Below are 22,406 nucleotides of genomic sequence, written 5' to 3' on the forward strand. Positions count from 1 at the left end.
CCTGGGTTCTGTAACAGGACATAAATACGCTGTATGTTTTCTGCAACTGACTCTACAACACATAGATGCTTTGAGAGCAGTTACCAAAAGTGATGTAGGTTGTTTCCAAGTGTATGTGGATTTGCACAGAGGTCATAAATGTGCTTTTGGGTAAGTTTCTCGACTCCTGGAGGCCTGCGTAGCTATTTCGAGCACTTTCTGGCACAACATATGGTATCCATGTACGTAATTCACAATTTCAAGTGATTGAAGAGCTACATCCCCCATCTTGGCCTCCTCGTGTGGGGAGCACTGGCAGGAGCTGGTCATCGAAATAGGGCACAAGAAGCGTAACTGTGCCATTTCAGCATGAGCTGGGTGCATCAATCGGTAGCGAAGGAATGGCAGCAAGTTGACAATGAGGTGGGAGATCAACATTTTATCTGATGAAAGACATTAAAATAGGATCCAAAGGAAAGAAAATTAAGTAGAAATTTCTTTAACCACAAATGTGGGGTCACAGCTTTGAAACTGCATCTTAAAAGTGAAGAAACATGCTGAGAGCAAGTGAGTCAGAAGCACATGAGTTTAAGAGGCTGAACTCAAGAGACCAGATCAGGCAACGCTGCTTAATAACATCACATGATCCGCCCCGAGGCCCATACTTAATTAAAATGAGTTCAGGCGCAGCAGAGGCCAGAAGAGCGCTGCTGCTCTTAGCAGATGGAGCCAGGGGAGCTGCAGGTTAAACCCTGATCGCCGGGTCTGTGCGAATTCGTGCGGCATGGAGTGTCTCTACTGCTTCCTGGGGCTGCTGCTGCTGGCTGCAAGACTGCCGCCCAGTGCTGCCGAACGTGAGTAGTCCTCAGTTTCTGTGTTCCCTGGCTATTGGCTGGCGTGGGTTGTCTGCAGTAATGTTGTCTGAGCCAGAAGTTGGGCTCCATGAGGCTCCTCGGGCAGCCTTCATGCTCACTCGTTTCTTCTTCTGGAAACTGTTGGGATTGGAACCACAGCAAAGTGCCTCCAGCTCCATTCTTTGACTTGGGCTCTTGGAAACTAATAAGCGTGCAGCCTCCCTCTTATGTAGTTTTTTGTTTTCTTCCCATCACAGTTTCGACCTACTATCTTGCCAGACAGTGGGAGGCGGGGGTGTGAGGGAACAGCCTCTGGCCTGAGAACAAAGTGACGCACAGCACCCACTAAACTTTGTCTGGTTTCTATCCAGTAGGGTAGAGACCTCAGATCAAATGGGGTCCCAAGCCTGGAGATGAGTGCTCTAATAATCCCAACCCCGAAGCTGTTGCTAATCCTCCTGAGATTTCTCCCCAGACCGGCTGGAACTTGTGGCCACTATGATGAGGTTACTGAGAAGACCTGAAGCCCAGGTCTCTGTTCTGGTTCCACACTGGAGGTTGGGGACTTGTTAACAATGCTGATGCCCAGATCTGTGAAACCAGAATCTTTGGAGATAGGGCTGGAGCACCCTTGTTTAAAAAGCTCCTCTGGTGGTTGGAATGCAAAGCCAGAATTTTGAGATATTAAGCTGGGATGCCGCCCACTTGTCTAGTCCAGGGGGTGGGTGGCGATGGAGGCCCGAGTTAAAGTGGAGTGGGAGAAAAAGTAAAGTATCATCACCCAGAAGGTCCGCTCCACCTCGCTCCAAAGGAGTAGTGACATTCACTGGATGAAAAGTCCAGGGATCCTCTCTGCCAGGTGACTTCCTGGGGGGCAGGGGGAGGGAGGCCTGAGAAGGGACCAGCATCTACCATGTGCAGCCTGTATGCTGGCTGCTTCCCTTCCACCGCTCAGGTAATCCCCACAGCACCTTCCTGGAGCAGCTGGTCCCCCCTGTTCAACAGGCAAGGACACCAAGAGCCCAGGCCTTGCTGCTCACCTGCTTGGCCCAGCTCTGCGAGAAGGATCTTGGACCCGTGGCCAGAGGGGCCTGTGCACACCTCCTTTCCCACCTCCTCCTAGTGGGAGAGGAGTGTCCTATAATTAAGTTGTCCTGGCAGAGTGGGAATGGGGGGGAGGGGCATGAGAAGTGGGCACTGGGGGTCACGGGAGGCCCCACAGTGGGGGCAGGGGGCAACATTTGGGGCAAAAGGGAGGGAAGCAGCCAGAGGCACGGACAGTTCTGCTCCAGTCAGAGGAGACCCCGGCCTGTCATCTCCTGCCATTGGGGCCAGGGAAAGGCCCCGTGTCTTCAACAAAGGAGCCCTGACACAGGCACTGAGGTGGGGTGACAGGGCCCAGAGAGCCAATGGCCTGTGTGTGGACAGCCTGGGGAGGCTGGCACTGAGATGATCCCATTTCCCAGGTCAGGCAGCAGGCCACAGAGAGGGCAAGTAACTCGCTCCAGGCCACACAGCGCGTAAGAGGAAGAAGGCCACAGGCGGTCAGCTGTCCTTCCTGTGGTTGGACAGACGTGGGCTCCCTGCCAGCGGTGAGGGAGTGACTTAGCTCCACCGACCTTTCATTTCCTCCTTTGCAAACGGGGTGTTGGGGTTCTTGAGAGATGGGCTAACAGCAGGTGCTTGGACGTGCAAGGTAGCAGCTGTCTTACCTCAGTGAACCTTCCTCCAGACTCCCCCTGGACTCCGCTGTCCTGGGAGGGATGGAGGGACAGAGAACTGACAAGTCAGCGGAGGCCCCTGCTCCCAATTCTGGCCTCCTCACCGCCAGTGCCCCTGTGCTCTGCTCAGTCAAACAGATTAGCAGAGGTTGACTCTCTTGTCAGTTTGAGAGGAGTCCCAGCCTATTGGGCAAGGTGATAAATCCCTGAGGTTCCTGGCTTCACCTGGCCCTAAGCTAGAGGCTGTGGCCAGAGGAAACAGGACGGGTAGGGCTTAGCAGTGTGTCAGGCACTAAGGGATTCCTCGCCCCGTCCAGCCATAGCCCTGGCGAGGTAGCTAACAAACAGCCACGGCGACTCCTTTCTCTGCTGGCGATGGACAGAGCAGCGAGGCCAAAGTGCAGAGAGAGAAGCCAGAGCTGTGCTGGGAGTGACCCCATTTACCTTCACATAGCCCCCTCCCCCCAGTACACATACACCCCTTTTTCCCTTCTGGTCTGCTTACTATTGGGTTTGTTTCATTCCACTTTTAATCCAACTTTCAGTTTTGAGGTCATTGTAGATTCACATACAGTTGTAAGAAATACTACAAAGAGATCCCCCGTACCCCTTACCCAGTTTCTCCCAATGGTAACGTCTTATAAAACTATTGTACAGAATCACCACCAGGATATTGACACGGACACAGTCAAAATACAGAGCAGCTCCATCACCACAAGGATCCCTCAAGCCCTTTTACAGCCAAACTCACACCCCTCTGCACCCCACCCCGCCCCAGCCCCCGGAAAACCAACGATCCATTTTCCAGTTTTATAATTTTGTAACTTCAAGAACGTTATGTAAATGGCATCATTACAGCACATAATCTTTGGGGACTGGCTTTTTTTACTCAACATACTTTGTCGAAGATACTGCACGTATCAGTAGTTCGCTCTTTTTCATTACTGCGTAGTATTCCACGGCACGGATGTACCACACTTGAACCACTCACCACTGAAGGATATCTGGGCTGTAATGAATAAAGCTGCTAGGAACATTCATGTCCAGGTTTTTATGTGAACGTAAGTTTCCACTTCTCTGGGACAGACGCCCAAGAGCTCTATTGCCTGGCTGCATGGCAATCACAGGTTTAGTTTTATGAGGAACTGCCAGACTGTTTCCCAGAGAGGCTGTCCCGTTTTACGCTCCCACCGGCAACGTATGAGGGATCCAGCTTCCTCCCATCCTCACCTACATTTAACGTGTCGCGATTTTTTCTTTCAGTCATTCTCGCAGGTGTATCGTGCACCTCACTGGGCCTGTAATGGGCACGTCCCTACTGGTCCGCGACACAAACCTTTCCATGTGTTTCTCTGCCGTCTGTGCGTCTCCTTCAGTGAAATGTCTGGCTGGGTCTTCTCATTGGATTGTTTGAGTTTTAACACTGAGTTGTGAAAATCCTTTGCGTATTTCAGATGTTAGTTCTTTACGGGAGACGCAGTTTGCTGGTATCTTCTCCCAGTTTGTAATCTGCCTTTTCAGCCTCTTCACATTGTATTTCACAGAGCAGAAGTTTTCATTTTAGTGAGGTCTAATTCATCACTCTTTCCTTCTGTGGACCATGGTTTTGGTGTCCAGTCTAGGAATTCCAGCCTAGCCTGGAGCCTGAAGGTCTCTCCTGGGCTTTTTACATTTTTCCAGCACCGGGCTAGCTTTCCTCCATCGGGCTGACTTTGCATCTTTGTCAAAAATAAGTAGAGCATATCTGTGGGGGCCTATTTCTGGGTTCTCTGTTCTGTTCCATGGACCTCTGTCTATTCCTTGTCACTCTCCTTTCAATTTTGTCTTTTTCCTTGAACTCTGACATTTAGAATCAGAAGAGAAATCTGCTTTGATTATGTTTCTGGAAACACTGACTTTCTCTCGGGACCTGAGGGAAAGGGAGTCCTGGGAATCAGACAACATGAATCTTCATTTCTACTCAATTAAAGAGGCTCCTGAGCGAATCATCTCACTTCCCTAGGTGTGAATTTCTTCCTCTATAAAATGAAAGGATTTGAACTAGCTAATCTTAGTCCTTCCCAGATTGAACAAGCTACCATTCTGTGACTCGGGTGGAGCAAATTTCCAGTTACAAGCATTTATTGATAAGCATGCATGTCCTGCCCTCACTTCGTAGTATTGTTTTCCAAATAGGAACAATCTCATAAAATCAAAAACTGACAGAACTGAAAGAAGAAATTGGCAAGTCCATTGTTCTAGTTGAAGATTTCAACATTCTCAGTAATTGAAAAACAATAGGAGCATAGACGTCTCAAAAAACTACCAACCAGCCTGACGCAAATGATGTTAAGGAAACACTTTACCCAACAACTGTAGATTCTACAAGTGCATATGGGACATTTACCAAGATAGACCGTATGCTGGGCCATAAGAAAAAATTAGATTGTTCAACAGTGCGCTGTTCAGGAGGCACCTCTTGGAGCCGTGGCGGCGTCCCCGAGCCTGGCTTTCCTTCAGCCAAGGAGACAACTCAGAATCGGAAAAGGTGCAGACACTGGTCTGAAGGTCACTGGCATCGGTGTTTTCCTAATGACACTGTGTCAAATCAAAATATTCAGAGGAGATGGATTGAAAAACCAAATGATGGATAAGAAATACTGACTTTCAAAGTTTTCTTTGACTCATCTAAAGTACATGAAGAGAGAACGTATGAATACTTGTATTAAAGGTATTTCCAGGGGACATTTTTTTAAATAAACCTTTACTTGTTTGACACATTGGAGATATTATGTATGTTTTTTCTACCCTTATGGAATGAAAAGTGGCTTTAACTATTGTTAGGTGAGTACTAAACAAGGACTGGAGTAGGCTACATAATTTGTTTTTCAAATATCGATACAGGATTTCATGATGTACTGAGCGATGAAAGGACTTCGGGTTACATGAGGGAGCACAACCAGTTAAATGGTTGGTCTTCAGATGAAAATGACTGGGATGAAAAACTCTATCCGGTGTGGAAGAGAGGAGACCCGAGGTGGAAACACTCCTGGAAGGGTAAGTTGAATGATTCAACCCAAACAACTGTCATTTTCTATTTAATTTAGTCTTAGGTTACAGACTTGGAGACCGCATGGCTTGTTTCTTCTGTGAATGACATACTCTAGTTCCCAAGTGGGAGGCCCCTGGTTTGGCAATCTTTCTTTTATCTCAACATATCATTTTCTAAGCCACACACAGACACACAAACAGTTTGATCTCCTTAGAACTTACAAGTCTGTGGTTTGGGGAAGATTTGGGAAAGTGTGCAGGTTTAGTCTGAAACATATTTAACTAACGTGTAAATGGTCATCTTCAGAAGATCTGAGGCTCCAGAATAGTTTTTGATCATCTCACAACTGTGGTTTGTTGGAAAGTTTGTTGAATGACTTCTTTAGTCGTTGCTTTGGAATTTTAAAAGATATGAACTTTTAATACTTACTGGTCTCCTCAATCCAACTGGGCAGGTTTTAAAAATTACTTTAAGTGAATTCTTTAACTGGGCTGACTTCCTTTTGTTATTTAGCTTCTAGAATGTTATACTCTGATAGCCAAAGTTAGGAATCCAGAAAATAAATTCATTTATCGTAAAGAGGCATAAGGGTCCTCTGGCTGGTCCCTAGAACTAGGTTTAACGCGACGTCCCTCATCCGTGAGAGGAAAGAGACGCTTGGTCACTGAGCTCCACCCTTCTCTGCCTAGGAGGCCCCGTGCAGGCGGTTCTGACCAGCGATTCCCCAGCCCTGGTGGGCTCAAACATAACATTTGTGGTGACTTTGGTATTTCCCAGATGCCAAAAGGAAGATGCCAATGGCAACATAGTCTACGAGAAGAACTGCACACACGGTAAGGAACGTGACTCATGTCACAGGAAACACGAGCTGGAGGCCCATCTGAGAGCCCGCTCCTCTCAGGTACTTCTCTGATTAATGCAAGACACCGCTGTCCTCCCAGGCCACCCCCTCCCGAGGCTGGGTGACGGGGAGGGGAGCGTGCGACTCCACTCAGTCCCTTCATCGGCGTTAGCCAGTGACACTTGAGCAAACGGATGGCTCTCTGCGACTTGGAACCCTCTTTAAAAGCTACACTGTCACGCTCAGTTTTTTCCTTAGTGTCCAGGGGATTGGACAGAGAATCCCTTGTTCATTCTCAAACTTTCTGTTTTCTTACTTGGAATTCTTTTGGCTACTCCGAGACTAGCCAATGTGACAGACGCTTGCTGATCGGAGTGATTCTGCTCACAGGTATTTAAGCAAGTGCTGTGTGGCCAGCACAAAGGCTAACATATCTCTGTTTGGGGTTCTGCTCCTTAACAAAGAGCTTATCTGCTTTAACGCAGAGTGCCCGTGATCACAGATACATCAAGGGGAAATATCTTGTTAGAACTGTACATTCTCAAAACTTCCAAGCTAATTACTGAGGTTCTTCAGTCAGCGATTTTATTATTTGAAACTTTGATTAAACTGTCAATGTGTTCATTCCTTAATTTATCATATTCCTATGAGAAAACATGAGATTCTGTATAGAAAGGGTTTGAGAGTTTAAAAGTGTTGTATTTAATATTTTATAGCATTTTTCCCTAAAAACTGATTCTCATGAATGTTTCCAATGACAATCTAGCCCTCTGAACATTTTTTGTGTGAAAGAGTTCTTATGACTTATTAAAATTTTAATGAAATATCTATCGCCCCTACAAAGACCTCGGGATCTTTGAAGAAATGACTGATCCAGGTGTAGGGCAGGAAAAGGAACAGGTGAGCCTGGGATAACTTCGAGCCTGGGAAGTGCTCAAAGATGAATGGGGACATGTCACAAGGACACAGACGCCAGCTTGAATGGGCTCCCGATGGCCCTGTTTGGGTCGATTTAAGAAAAAAAATACTAGTGGCTATAATAGATTGATAAATAAAAAGCTTCTCCATAAATTTCAGTGACCAAAAAAATACCAAAAGGGAAAGGAGTTGTTCTAGATGAAAACAATATTGACTGTGACTTGTTTAAAAATCAATGTCATACGTATAGAAAAGTAGAAAGCAGGGTACATTGAGCAGCCAGGTACTCTACCTAGATTCAAGAATTTAAACGTCCTGCCATATTTGCTCGATCTCTCTCCCCCCTTCCCTCCCTCCCTCCCTCCCTGAAACAAATAAGCCAAACATAGAATGTGCCCCTTGATTGCTGCGGTAGGGGTGGTAATGGCATTGTGTTTATGTAGGATACCCCTGTTCTAAGGAGACGTGTGCCGAAGTCTTCAGGAGTGGACAGTCACGATGTCCACTGAGTCAGGAAAGAAGCTGCAGGTAGAGTGTATCCAAATACAAAGGCAAAGCAGCCCTCAGATGGTACGAATGCAGCTGGGAGTTGGACACCCAGCGTGAAGATAAAATGTATTAAGTGGTGTCTCTAGACTAAACTTTCCTGAATAATTGTTCTACATAGAACTTACTGAAAGTGAACATAGACGCAGAAAAAATGCACAGGTCATAAAGGCGCCATTGGGTGGTAGTGGTTCAAGTGTATTGAACCTAGTTTTGAAAAAATATAAGAAGTGCCTAATCCAATGATGAGCGTTGAGCATTCTGACACTGACAACGGTGACGGTTTTTCTTTCTCTGTTTAGGCACAGGCCCACCTCCCGACACGTATGTTTACAACTGGACGGCGTGGGCTGAGGATGGTGAGCGGGGAGACGGCACCGGCCGCAGACACCACGTGTTCCCCGACGGAAGGCCTTTCCCTCACCACCACGGCCGGAGGCGATCTAACTTCATCTACGTGTTTCACACACTCGGTTGGACTTTTACTAACCCCTTTAGCTTTTCCTTAAAATTTAAAATGTTTTTTCTTATTCTGTAATCAAGAATGAATAGCACTGAGAGTTTAATAATATTAATATGTTAACTTTCCTCAGCTGGGATAAAGAATGAGAGATAAAATACATGTACTGCTTAGTCTTGCCAAATCTCCAGGACATCAAAGAATTAGCAGGAGGGGGGAAAGAGTTTTTAACTTTCTTTTTTAAAACAAAACTACTCAATTTTTTTCTGTCTAAAACAGTAATCTGAAAAATACAAGTGTTTATATATTTGAATGGCATACAGGTGAGCATTTGTAGACTTATTCTCTGATTTTTTTATATTGTCAAATGATTTTTAAGAATTAAAGAAACATGTTTAGGACATTTGGAAAATGCAGGAAAGTACAAATGAAAATTTAGTGATCCATAATTAACACCAGAGGTTATCTCTGTTAACAAGAGGGTGTTTTCTTTACTAGTATTTCTTGATTAGGATTATAATGTATACACATTTTTTATTAATATCATGAGTATTTGACTATATCATTAATATCCTTTATATGCATTAGTTTAATGACTATATAATATTCCATGGTATAGAAATAACATAACCTAACCACTGCTCTTCTTTGACACAGCCTACTCTTTTCTCTTTTTTTAACCACAAGTGGTATCTACTTTGCTTTATTACTGGTGAAGTGATTATTTTTAGGGGGAGCAAATTTAGGTTATTACTAGTAGAGCTGCTAAGTCCTTAGTTAAAAATGTCACCAGGTGCCACCTGGCTCTGAGGATTTGAAAATTGCTACCAATAGTGTAGCCTCCAAATTTCTGAATGCTTTGTCTTCTTTCGTAAATTAGAGAAAGCTTCTCTTTCTTCCATTAACTTATTTACAAATCAAAACAAAATACTAATAATACACCTAGCCCTGGCCAGTGTGGCTCGGTTGAGTGTCACCAAAAGGTTGCCAGTTCAATTCCTACTTGGAGCACACGCCTGGGTTTCGGGCTCAGTCCCCCGTGGGGGCCGTGCAGGAGGCAGCTGACTAATGTTTCACTTACATCAATGTTTCTCTCTCTCCTCCCTCCCTCCGTCTAAAGAAAAAAAATCAATAAAAATATTTTTTTAAACATAATAATACATTCTGATTGAACAAAGTTCAAAATACATGTCAAATATTATGCCCATCTATTTAAATCAGTTGATTTGAAGCTGATTTTTTTCAATGCTTTTATGGCCCTGTCTGTCGCCTCACCCAGTGTCGTAATTTCTGTGACCTGACACTGGAGTTTTCATGGAGTCACTTATGCTCACTAGCACTCCAGGCTCATTTTAGCCCAGTTAACATCCATTAACAAGTTAAGATGTCTTTATTTAAATTCAGCTTTCAGCCAGAAATTTGTTTTTTTAACAAGGCTTTTGAATTTGCATCTTCTGCTGCGGTCTCCGAGTAAACTGATGTTGTCCTTCAACTAAACATTGCCCTGTGCGCTCTCAGGGCCACGGCTAACACTTTCCCACGTATGACCAACCCTCGGAGACGCCTCCTCCACTACCCCCCCCCCCACAGAGCTGCCTCCGCTCGTCAAGGTCACGGGCATTCCCACTCACTCGTCCCTGGGAAGCTGAGCCTGTTTGCCTGACACCCCGACCAGGTGATAAACGTGGTCCGTAAACATCCCCGTGGCGCACGCATCCGCCTGACAACACCTGATGTTCCAGCCACTCACCTACCCCGGTGCTCAGGTGCATTAGAAAAGGCCTGCTCCCTGAAGGAGAGGGGTTACTTTTCCCCCTAGACTGGGCCAGTGAGGTCAAGGTTAGGGTTCAGAGAGAATCAGGGTGGCTCGAGGGAGCCCTAGAATGTGTCCATGGGACCACTCCACTCCTTTCTGTACCCACCAGGCCTTCCATTGCTTCCTGCATATTAGATGCAAATACTATCGGAAAGTGGAGGATTCTAGTCCCCTAAAAAAAAAAAACTGCTTAATAAATAGCTGAAATAAGTAATATTATTACAAAAATAAGGTAGATTCTTGGATAAATTTTTAAAACTCCATTGGACACCTCACCATTATATTAGGTGTATTTTATGTGGGGAAATAGATGTATTTCAAGTGCCAAATCACTTATTTGTGAAAAGTATTTATTTGTGAACTAATGACTGTGTTATCCCACTAAACAGCTCTGTTCATTTTAACGGTGCAATCACGTTCATTTAACTGGGGGTTCGTTTTACACAGTTTTACATCAAAATGAGCACATCATCTTTCTGAAGCAGCTAGAGCCACGTGCCCGTCCTGTTCTCCCTCCCAGAGCCACGTCTCGACGGAGGTGGCTGATCGCTGAGAAACCACTTCCTATAATGATCGCGAAATGTAACCAACACCTGACTATTTCCACCCTCCCGCAGGCCAGTACTTCCAGAAACTGGGCCGGAGTTCAGCCAGCGTCTCTATAAACACAACCAACGTGACAGTTGGCCCTCAATCCATGGAAGTGACTGTCTACAGAAGAAACCGCTGGGCCTACGTGCCCGTCGCGAAGGCGAAGGATGTGTACGTGGTAACAGGTGAATGGGGGCAGCTCCAGAGTAACCGAAGATGTGGCCCTTAGTCCTGATGATGTTAGTGGGTTAAGAAAAGGGTAGAGCCGCGTGTTCTGGGTTAGGTTGCAATTCACCTGGACTCTTTCTCAAACTAATGTTCATGATGCATTCCCCCTAGATTCCAGATGAACTCGGGTAAACTCTAGAAAACCTGCACAGGAAAGATGATGCTGAATTTTCCCTAATTTTAATTTTTAACTTAAAAGCGTTATGGAAGTCAGCCACTTAAAATCAAGTAATCATGCATTTTTTCTTTTTTTTATATATATCTTTTAGATCAGATTCTTGTATTTGTGAATATGTCCCAGAAGAACAATCGAAATTCATCTGATGAAACCTTCCTCAGGGACATCCCCATTATATTCAACGTCCTGATTCACGATCCCAGCCACTTCCTAAATAAGTCTGTCATGAACTACAAGTGGAACTTTGGGGATAATACTGGTCTGTTTGTTTCCGACACTCACACTTTGAATCACACGTATGTGCTCAACGGAACCTTCAGCCTTAACCTCACCGTGCAAGCTGCAGTGCCTGCACCTTGTCCTTCCCCTACCCCTAGACCTCCAAGGCCCACTCCTCCCTTCTGTAAGTGTTTTCTGGGTGACCTTTGGGGGCGGGGGTGGGGAGGTCCTTAACGGCTAAAAAAAAAAAAATTTCACATAAGTTAAAACTATAACATTCCTAGTTAAAAGGATTGTGTACAGATGCTGCTAAAATCTTTCCATTTTTAAGGCCATTTTATCACTAGTCTAAGCTGTCGGAATATGGAAGAAAGGAGAATATGTTTAAAGCCACTTTGCAAGTAAACTTTGGTGACTTGTAAACAGCTCTTTGACCTTCCTAATTTTCACTGGCCTTTGTCACGTGTACAGATGCCTCCCCCTTCTAGCGCATCACATTTCTGTTCCTCTCCCATTTTTTGTCACTATGAGAAGACACACTGGCCCCTCGTAAACATTCAGGCCACCCCGCTTTCCTTCCTCCCCTCCCGCTTTTCTCCCCACTTCCACTCCCCTCCCTGCCCTGCCCACATCCACCCTAGTGCCCCATGAAGACACAGCCACACTTAACAGTGCTTTTTTAAATGGCCCAAAAGGAATGTACCTTGAGAATATTTCTTGGCAAGCAATCTGGAAAGACTCCAGACATTAAAATTGTTCTGGATTTAAGGTTTAATTAATTAAATCCCACCCTCTACTTATAGATTATGAGGACATTCAAGAAGTTCTTAAGAATCTACTTTGGGAAGCCTTAGCTTCCGTCTGATTCCTTGACCCTTGCCCACTCAGCCTTCAGCACATCTTAGCCCCCCAGGACCCAGGGGATTGTAATAGGCTGACATGCTCTCACTGGACACAAGAGGGCGCCCTCACCACGCCCAGACCGTCCAAACTCGTAACTGTCTTTACCAAAAACCTGTTAGGTATAAATTATAAACAGTCATAATGTGTTATTAATAAAATGATATATTATTAAATCAAACATGTAAATCAAGACATGTAATTTATTGCTGATTTTGATTAATTCTTTTTTGAAATATATATATTTTTAAATTTTATTTATTGATTTGAGAGAGATAGAGAGAGAGAGAGAGAAACATCGATTTGTTGCTCCACTTATTTATGCATTCATTGGCTGAATCTTGTATGTGCCCTGACCAGGCATTGAACCTACAACCTTGGGTCAGTTGACATGAAGCTCTAGCCAACTGAGCTACCTGGCCAGAGCCCATCTGTCTTTTAAGGTGTTAATTTTTCTCCATTAGCCCTTTAATCATACCTCAACTTTATAAATATAGATACAGACATACAGACTTGACTTTAGATGTGTCTGCATATTTATAAGCATTCTACCAAAGATAAAATAAACTTTTATTATTTGGTTATTTTTTAAAGTTTTAATTTAGAATATAGCAGAGTCCTGATTCCTTGCTATAACTTGATGGCTAAATTCTGCCTGTCAAGAACTTCAAAAGGAGTAGTTTTCTAGTTTCCTGGGAATAGCCATAATTCCCTGTACAAACAAATCTATTGCTACAGAGCATACTAGTTAAATCTCAGACAAAATGATCATCCTGTCACTTCAGAAGGACCAATGTGAAACTCAGGGGCCATCCCCAAGAGTCTGCCACAGACAGTCCTGCTGATGAGCCACTGCATTTGAATCCAACATGGCATCGGAACCCCTCTGGGCTCTACCCAAGTGGCATTTCCCAAAGTGTGTGCCGTGGAACACTTGCTTTTAGAGATGCTCTGAGAAGGCCCCTCTGAATCAAGGAGTGTCGCAGGGCACTGAGTCACCCATAAAATAGGAATAATGCTTCCTGACCTAGTCGGGTTGAACTATGAAACTTAAATGAACTGAGTATATAAAACTAAAGGCTTCGAGGAGCCCTGGAGAACTCTCTCAACCAGCTTCATACTTACATGTCGCTGTGTTAAAGATGTGGCCTTTATGAAACTTGGATGCCCTTCCTGCAAAACTGGGTCTATTTTCATGCCTTTTGAAATTTAAGAGAAGATAACATTGCATTTTCAGTATCATATTTTCTTTCCAGTTTTTTTTATCTTGTTAAAGGAATACCAACACCTTAATTAGACAATAACTATCTTTTTATTGAGGTAAAATTGATGTGTAACATTAAATTAGTTTCAGGTGTACAGGGCATTACATTCTTTGCTCTAATCATACTCAGAGGGATAGTTTTCAAGTGTCTTGTGTTCACTCCTTTCCTTCCCCACAACTCTGCTCACCAATAACTGAGACTTTTAGAACGTAAGCTTAGGAGCTATGAAATGGGGGAAATTGCCTTTTTCTGTGTTGCCTGCTTCTTAATCTATTGTGCACCAACCTTACTATTTTAAATTATATATCTCATATATGTTCTGGTTTACCATGCCTAAGTAGATATATAGATTGTATGCGGGACAAGGAAACGGATGCTTATTACGGCACTTCCTAGGCGGCAGGCATGGGAAGCCGGTTTATATACGTCACCTCATTTAAGTTTCGTAGTTCAACCCGACTAGGTCAGGAAGCATTATCCCTATTTTACAGATGAGTAAACTGAGGTTAGATTGTGGGTTCTATCATGTACATCTTTTACACTCTCAGCAACTAACCTAAACTCTGTTATTCCAATTCTCCAGCACCTGCTGGTGACAGCCCCCTAGAGCTGAGCAAGATTCCGGATGAAGACTGCCAGGTCAACCGGTACGGCCACTTTAAAACCACCATCACAATTGTAGGTAAGACTAGCAGGGGAAGGATGTTAGAATCGACCTCCGGCCATCCATTGACTCTGGAGGGCGGGGGAGGGGATCAGGGGCACCCCCACTCTGTCCAAGGTGATACTTCATGTACCCGAGCAAAGACTCAATGAGTTTCTGGATTCCCGCCTGCCCACCCCGGCCTTCCTACCCACACCCTAGAGGAAATGAGCCCTCTGGAAGGTTCACATACTGATGAGCCTCCCCAGGACCTGGATCCCCGACCCTGTGCACCCCAGAAACCTGAATGAACGAGCCTTGAAAGAAGGCCAGTCATAAGCTCCCACAACTGCTTTCTTGCCTAGCAGATTTCACAAAGTCACACTTCTCGTATGTAAGAAACATGAATGAACAGGGCCACCACACATGGCTGTGCATTTTAGGCACAGCCCACAAGCACCCAACAGAGAAGACAGGTGGGGTCTGTAGCCCAGGCCGTCGACCTTGGTTCGACCTTGGGGAGGCGAGATAAAACCTGCGCTGTGCGCTCTGGGGCTGAACCACCTCACAGAGAAGCTGGTCAAGGCCTGAACCCAGCACTGCATCCCCCAGGAGCGCCTGTTCCTGGGGCACCTGCCCAGAGGGGGTGCTGCCTTCTAGCACATACTCAGGCTCCAGAAATGAAGAGCGAGGTAGGCCTGAGGCACAGCGCAGTTTGACGTTGAAAATGCTGCGTGGACATATACGCGAAGCCATGGGGTAGATTCCCAGATCTGGTGTATCTGGTGTGGCGAGAAGGTTGTTTTGTTTGGCCTCCTGATTGGTTAAGGAGTAGTTTGATTTGGGTTGGTTTCCATGGTATTTTGACGCATTTTTCTATGGGGGTTGTTTTGTCAGAGGGAATTCTAGAGGTTAACATCGTTGAGATGACAGAAGTTCTGATGCCTGTGCCACAGCCTGACGACCCCCTGATGGATTTTGTCGTGACCTGCGAAGGAACGTGAGTACACGTCTGTCAGAGGAACGGGTCAAGTGAGAACCCCAGGCCTGAAGAGAGGCCTGACTGCAGGCTCCCCTTCCAAGCTGATTTATATTCCTAGCTCATCAGTAAGCCAGGACAAGGAAGGACCCTTCGGGGTGCCCTCAGGGATGCATTTGTTTTGCTAGAGTTGAGCAATGCTCTTTACCTTTAACTGTGGATGAAGCTGAATAATAATTATTGATCGGGCACTTACTATGTTCTTCACATTTTACATTTGTTCTCCTATTGAATTCTTGCACAATCCTATGAGCATCCTCATAGGGACTCTGGTGATTATAGAACTTGCCCCCTGGCAGAGCACAGTTCACACGCCAAGGTCTGGCTCAGAACCCTACTCTTTAAAAAAAAAACACACAAGTTTGTACTGATTTTAGAGAGGGAGGAAGGGGGGAGAGAGAGAAACATTGATGTGAGAAACCCCAATCAGCTACCTCCTGCGCACCCCCTAATGAAGATCAAGTCACAACCAGGGACCTTTAGGTGCACAAGGTGACGCCCAACCACCTGAGCCACACCAGCCAGGGCAGAACCCCACTTTTAAGCTCCCTGAGGCTCCTCCAGAGTAGCAAGGGGCCAATGTGGAATGGCTGGGTCCTAGCATTAATTAACAGCGACCCCTGACAATCCTCGCTCTTTATAATTTACAAAGCTCTTCTATATTGCATTATATAATTTGGCTTCCTATGGTTTGGTTATAACTATATATAATAGACTAAATATATATTAATGTATATATGTACTATGTCAATTAATTAAATGTTAATGAATTCACTGATTCATACATACGTTAATCGAGTAATCAAAATCTATATGTATGTAAATGTACACATACATCGAGAACATGGACGGTATAAAAATGGTAGCTAAGAAGCCCTCCAGCTTGGGGAGGGGGTGGAATGAGGACTGACAGAAACTAGAAAAAAAGCCGACTGCAGGCGTGAAGCTGAAGCAGAGGCCACGGGGTGCCTCCACCTCACCCCATGGCCCCATCAGTCCCAGCATCAGAGTTCAGTCTCTCCCTCCAGGACGTCTACTCAGGAGTGAAACTGTGGCTAAGACAGTCATGCATGGCCAGGTAGCCTAGTGGTCACAAGGACGGCCGGGAAACAGCTCCTGTTCGAGTCCCAGCGCCACCTGACTGCTGTGTGAGCTTGGGCCAATTATTTTCCCGCCCTGAGTGCGTTGTCCCCTGGTACGCGTGAATAATACCACTTTCCTCATAAAGCCATTGAGAGACAGACCATGTCACGTTTCTAAGACTCATGCCTCGCACACAGCAAATGCGTGCAGTCAGCCGGCATCGCCGCCGTCGCGGTGGATTCCTCTGCGGGCACCGGGCGGGCCGGCTCTGCCGCGAGCAGCATCTGTGCCTAAGCCCGAGCCGGCCGCCTGCTAGGAGCCGGGGGCAGAGGAGTGACTGGGGCTTCCCGCTGTTTCCAACAGCCCCGTGCCTCGGGGGACATAATTTCTTCCTGTTCAACGCCCAGGGCCTCGCCCTCCAGAAGCTACAGAGGAAACAGTAGTTCACCCCCAGGCTTGTTTAAGGGCAAATTATATGGGACGATTCGACGTCATATGGTTTGAGTAAAAATTAGGTGGAGTTCAAGTTCATAGAAATGTAACGATTTTCCCTTTAAATCTATTACATCCCCCCCCTCCCTCTCGGGACTCACGCCCCCAGCACCCCCACGGAGGTCTGTACCGTCATTTCGGACCCCACCTGCCAGACCGCCCGGGACACAGTGTGCAGCCCCGTGGAGGCGGCCGTGGGCGGCGGGTGCCTGCTGACCGTGAGACGGGCCTTCAGCGGCTCTGGGACGTACTGCGTGAACCTCACCCTGGGCGACGATGCGAGTCTGGCCCTCACGAGCACCCTTGTCTCTGTCCTGGGTAGAAGTAAGTCTTGTTTTATGGTTGTGGGAGCATCTCATATTGCAGATAGAGTGCTGTGTTAAATGCTGAAGCTCTTCAGAGCTTTGTTATCGGTGTTGAATTTTATTTCAGTGCAAAATTCATTGAACTATTGTTAATGTGGATTTGAGGACTGGCATTAAAATCCAATAGCAAATCTATTTAGGGAAGGGATGAGAGAGAGAGACTGAAATAGTGGCCGAAGAAAAGCCTTTGGATGAAAAAACCTCAACTGTGATCATGGAGCAGTAATAACAGGATATGATCACTGCATGCTCGAATAGATTTGTATTCCAAGGGGGAAGTGTAAACCAACCTCAAAAAATAACATTCTCCAGTTAAACTATGATAAAGGGGAGGCTAGTGTCATGTTGTCACTAGAATCCACCTGGGCAAAGATAGGAAGCCAAGGAGACATGAGAAACCCAGTGGACTCCTCACTCCCTTCTGAGTTGCCCCGTGTCCTCTCTTTCCCTTCCCAAGTTCAACTGAGCATCACACGGAGACTGTAGGAAACCAACTTACCTATTCCTCAGATGTTCACCAGAAAACCAACCTTATCCTCCTAATGCTTAGGGAGGTAAAATGTTTGCAAAGTGGACTAAGAAGTTTCATTGAGAAATTTTCATTTACTGGTGGCTTCCGATGTTCCCCAACCTCAAAATAAGGTCTCTACCTGATGACCCTAACTGAATTTTGTTTAAAACCAGTTTGGTTGTAAGTTACTGCTTCATCTCTTAGAAGGAGTGCTACATGGTGGAATGGAAGGGAGAGATTAAATTGTATGCACATTGCAGCACTTAGTGTGCCCCTTATCTTGAGTATTGTCAGGTGCAACCTAATGACTAACTCACAAATAACCCCTTTGGACGTGGTGCCTCTCTCATAAGGTAAAATGTACTTAAACATATTTAGTCGTTGACATAAAAGGCAGCTTTAATCTCATTAAAAGAAAAACTTTAGTAGCCATACATGTAATTAACTGTATGAAGGCTTGTTGTTGGTAAGATCCAAGGCGCAGATTTGAAAAAACGGAAAACCAAAAATACAAAGGAAGGAATTCTCCTTCCTGGAGGGCAGGATACATTAGGGCCTGGGGTAAGAGTGGGAGATGTCGGGGTAGGAGGAGGCGGCTGGAGCCTCGACACTGTCACCTCCAGGAGCTGCTGTGTCCATGCCTCTTGTGCTGTTGCTGTTTTTTTGGAATTGCCTTTAGAGTGATAACCTAGTCTATGAAGCTTCCTCGGTGCCGGTAAACTACTCTCTTATCTGGATTAGATGTTAGATGTTTGTTTAATTATTCTTATAGTGAGGGGTAGCTTTAGGTGTGACCTGAGCCATTTTCAAAATCCAAATAAAGAAAGTTCAGAAGGAGAGCTTTGAATCCAGTGGGACTGGAACTCGATGACTCAGGTATCAAAGTCAGAATTTCAGAAATAGATTGTTGCTCAAAGGCAAATCCAGAGTTTTAGCTGAAATGACTTTCATTCATCGATTCAATGAACGTTCATGAAGCAGCTGCGATTCTTTCAGTAGGTATTCATTGAGCATCTACTCCGTGCCCAGCACAGCTCTAGGCACAAGATGCAGTTCTAGGAAGAGTGGGGAATAAGACGGAGGTGACCCCTGCTTTTGTGAGTGGAAACAGACGGCACACAGATAAGACGGCAAGGTCAGGACACGGAGAGTGACCAGCATGGGCGAGAGGCCACAAACACTGGCTTCTCAGGCCGGCAGGTCAGGTGAAGTCCTGCCAGCCCAGCGGCGCCAGCTCGGTGAAGGGCCTCTGAACTGAGGCCTGATCGGAATTAGGAGCAGCCTGTTTCCATCCTTGTCGGCCACCAGCAGGGTCAGGGTTTTATCCTGTGCATAAGGGGAACCCCTGGTGGGTTCGAACCATGATCTTAACTGATGCTTTCAGAAGATCAGATTGACTGCTGAGGGCAGCAAGGATTGTTGGAGGGAAAACGGGAAGCAGGCAGACAATTCCGAGGTCGTCTCAGGGGAGAGGGCTGGTGGCTGGGACTGCCATAGTGTGGAGGAGATGGAGGGGGAAATAGAGAAACTCTAGTTATACTTTGGCAGTAGAGACCAGGCTAGGTGATTTTCTGGGTTCCAAGAGTAAAGAGAAGACATAATCCTTGCTTAGTGGTTCTCACAATTTAGGAGGAGAGAAATATGTGTAAGGAAGTAATTGCAACACCACATGATTGAGGCAGAGGAAGAGAGGCGAGTAGTGACAAAGGGGGGGTGACCACTGCCTCATGAATGTCTGGAAGGCGTCCCGAAGGGGTGGACACTTGAGATAAGCTGGGGAAGGACATTCCCAGCAGAGGGCATGGAGCTCTGGAAGAGCATGGGGAGGGTGGGCAACTCGCAGGATTTTTTAGCACAGCTGGAAGCAGGGGGAGGGGAGGCCAGAGGAGTGGGCAGGAGGACCATGGAGCCCATGATGTGGGCCCTGCTGGGTCAGCTGAGGCCTGAGCAGGTGTCGTCAGGGCATGACATCTCTCTCTTGAGCCCTTCGCACAGTGTTCCAGACGTGCGAACTCATTCTCTAAATGGAAGACAGGCTGACCCAAGACTATGTATTATTTAATGGAAAAGATTACCGAAAGCCCAGAGGGAGCCACGTATCTTCTGAGAGCTCCCTTCGTCATTTATTTAATTGCATTACAAGCAGCATGTCCTCTAGGTGCAGGATGTCGCTAACATGGTCTTTCTTCTGTTTTAAGACCCAGGCTCCCCTTTAAGAATGGCAAGTGGTGTCCTGGCCTTTGTTGGCTGCTTGGCCATATGTGTCACTGTGATCGCCTTTGTGGTATACAAGTAAGTGGCTGGTTCTAACACTTTAAATTACTAGAGTATATTGTTGAAAATAAGTAGCAATGTGCTGCACTAATGGGCCATTTCCCCTTTTTTTGGCTTTTAATCATGTCGTGTGAGGGAGAAAAATCTTCCACTGAATGATGGATACCAAACTAGTCTGTTGATTTTGCTGTGGTTGTTTTTTAATCCTAAAAACACTACCAGATGTCAGTAACTTAACAAAATTGTGTCAGCTTAATATTTAACATGTAATCTCAAATTAGAGTAAACAGGCACATTTCTTGCTTGAAGGAGAGAAAATAAATATATTTCCATAAGACATTAGCGTCCTAAAAGCCATAATAAGGTTAAATGGAATTAACCCTTTTATCCTGGGCATGTAAATCTAGTGGAAAGTAATATACCCCCAGCTGGAGATCTTTTTAAAATATTTCTAACACATTGCTTTCAGAAAACACAAGGAATACAAACCAATAGACACCAGTACTGGGATCAAAGGCCAAGGCCTGCATGGTTTCCTGGAGCATGCAAAGGTCAAGTTCTTTCCCAGAAGCCAGGAGAAAGATCCACTGCTCAAGGACCACGTGGGAATTTAAATCTTCAGCCTTATTTCTAACCAGTAGCTCACTCTTCAGTGCCATATGTGTGAGCTGTGCTAGAGTAGATCACTATTCACTTTTTCCCCCCTAAAGATTGCTGTAAAATAAATACTGTGGTTCAGGGAGGTGCAATTTCTTTTATAGGTTAAGGGACATTTTAGAGAAGTGGAGAGGAATTATACAGCACGCAGCCTCAGCTATGTTATAACTGATAAAAGCAGTCAGCGGTGTTTTCTTTCATTATGATTTATGTTTCGCTTATAATGTCTTAACATGATTAGCAGTATAGACATACTAAAGAGTAGGGAGAAGAGGTACTATTCATTAGAGTCTGACCTAGGTGTCCTAGAAGGAGAGGCTAGACACCTTCCAGCTTCCCATATAAACACATGCATAAAACCCATGTCCTGTATTCCTGTCCTTGAGATCATGTTCCAAGCCAACTGGACCCTATTTCAATGAACATGTATGAGCTCCAGGCGGAACAGTAACAGGCCAAGCCTCTATTATGATGCGGATGCTTGCTATACTAAAATAATCATAATAATCTAATCAATAGGTGTGAATATTTTTGCGGCAACCTGCCCTGCCCAGTTGTGTAAAGAAATGGTATCCGTTCATTCATTTATCCCACGGACATTTAGCACTTTCTGTGCATCAGGCATGTTGCTGCGCACATGGCCCAGCACTCAGTGTTGATAGTCTTGTACGTCTGAGTTTCTGTGCACGCTGGTGCATTTATTTGAAATTACATATAATGATTTTCCAGAGAAGGAGACCCCTGGTTGTCCTAGTAGCTTCTCTAGTTAAATGATAGAGAAACTTGCCCTGGCCAGGTGGCTCAGCTGACTGGAGTGTCGTCCCTACGCCAAAAGTCTGCGGGTTCGATTCCCGGTCAGGGCACATACCTAGGTTTCTAGTTTGATCCCCAGTTGGGGCGCATAAGGGAGGCACCTGATCGATGTTCCTGTCTCACATCTATGTTTCCCTCTCTCTCTCCCTTCCTCTCTCTCTAAAAATCAATAGAAACATATCCTTGGGTGAGGGTTTAAAAAAAAAAAAAAGATACAGAAACTTGATCAGTAAGGGTTTTACCTCCATTTGTAACTAAAACTATCTATCATATGTCAGACATGACCTCTTTTTCCTCTCTTCCCTGAAAAATAAAGTATAAAAAGAGACAAGATAATGGAATTGTAATTATTTTTCAATTTGTTGTTCGCCTTTCAATTTTATTTATAGTTCTGACACATAAAAAGTTGTTTAATGTGGCCCCATGGAGCACTGAGAATTTCATAAGCATTTTATATTTTTAAATATATATATATATATTCAGTGTGTAAAATTTCAATAAACTTAATATATAAATGTATATAATCAGACCAATCTAAAAGAAGAGGGTTTTCTATAAACAATTATTCTGGACTCTTTGAATAGTCAGTAGTATATTAAAAATTAAGGAAAGAGGCTAGTTCTAAATCCTAGATCAGCAAACTTTTCCTGTAAATATTGTAGGGTTCGTGAGTCATACAGTCTCTGTTGCAACTACTCAACTCTGCTAACATATACACAAATGAAAGAACAAGTTCCAGCAAAAACCTATTTACAAAAGCAGGTGGGAGGCCAGGTATGCCCCACGGGCCATCATTTGTTGACCCCTGTTCTAGACTGAAAGAGACTAAAGAGACACAGCAACCAAAAGCAATGCAGGAGTCTAGATTGAATCTTGCATGGAGAAAAAAAGCTATGAAATATGTTCTTGGGACAACTAAGGGAAATTTAAATACATACTGGGTGCCCGATGATATTATGGAATTATTGTTAATTTTCTTAAA

General features: G+C 45.0%; 1 protein-coding gene across 1 annotated transcript; it reads left to right on the forward strand.

The window, feature by feature from the left end:
* Positions 1 to 681: 681 nt before the first annotated feature.
* GPNMB (glycoprotein nmb) lies at positions 682 to 21,760 on the forward strand. The gene is made up of 11 exons (XM_016217077.2): positions 682 to 833; positions 5,438 to 5,590; positions 6,275 to 6,418; positions 8,193 to 8,363; positions 10,784 to 10,942; positions 11,255 to 11,566; positions 14,131 to 14,229; positions 15,088 to 15,190; positions 16,914 to 17,128; positions 19,879 to 19,972; positions 20,424 to 21,760. Exons 1-11 carry the CDS (start codon positions 764 to 766, stop codon positions 20,566 to 20,568), a joined length of 1,665 nt encoding a protein of 554 aa, XP_016072563.2. The 5' UTR covers positions 682 to 763; the 3' UTR covers positions 20,569 to 21,760.
* Positions 21,761 to 22,406: the final 646 nt, after the last annotated feature.

Source organism: Miniopterus natalensis, chromosome 10, assembly GCF_054644295.1.
Source record: "Miniopterus natalensis isolate mMinNat1 chromosome 10, mMinNat1.hap1, whole genome shotgun sequence".
In the NCBI taxonomy this organism is placed as follows: domain Eukaryota; kingdom Metazoa; phylum Chordata; class Mammalia; order Chiroptera; family Miniopteridae; genus Miniopterus; species Miniopterus natalensis.

Excerpts from the sequence above, each read along its gene's own strand:
- GPNMB (XM_016217077.2), top strand. The coding sequence starts at position 764 with ATGGAGTGTCTCTACTGCTTCCTGGGGCTGCTGCTGCTGGCTGCAAGA. Across the intron at positions 834-5,437 it reads GCCGCCCAGTGCTGCCGAAC|GATTTCATGATGTACTGAGC; the intron begins GTGAGTAGTCCT and ends ATATCGATACAG. Across the intron at positions 14,230-15,087 it reads AACCACCATCACAATTGTAG|AGGGAATTCTAGAGGTTAAC; the intron begins GTAAGACTAGCA and ends TTGTTTTGTCAG.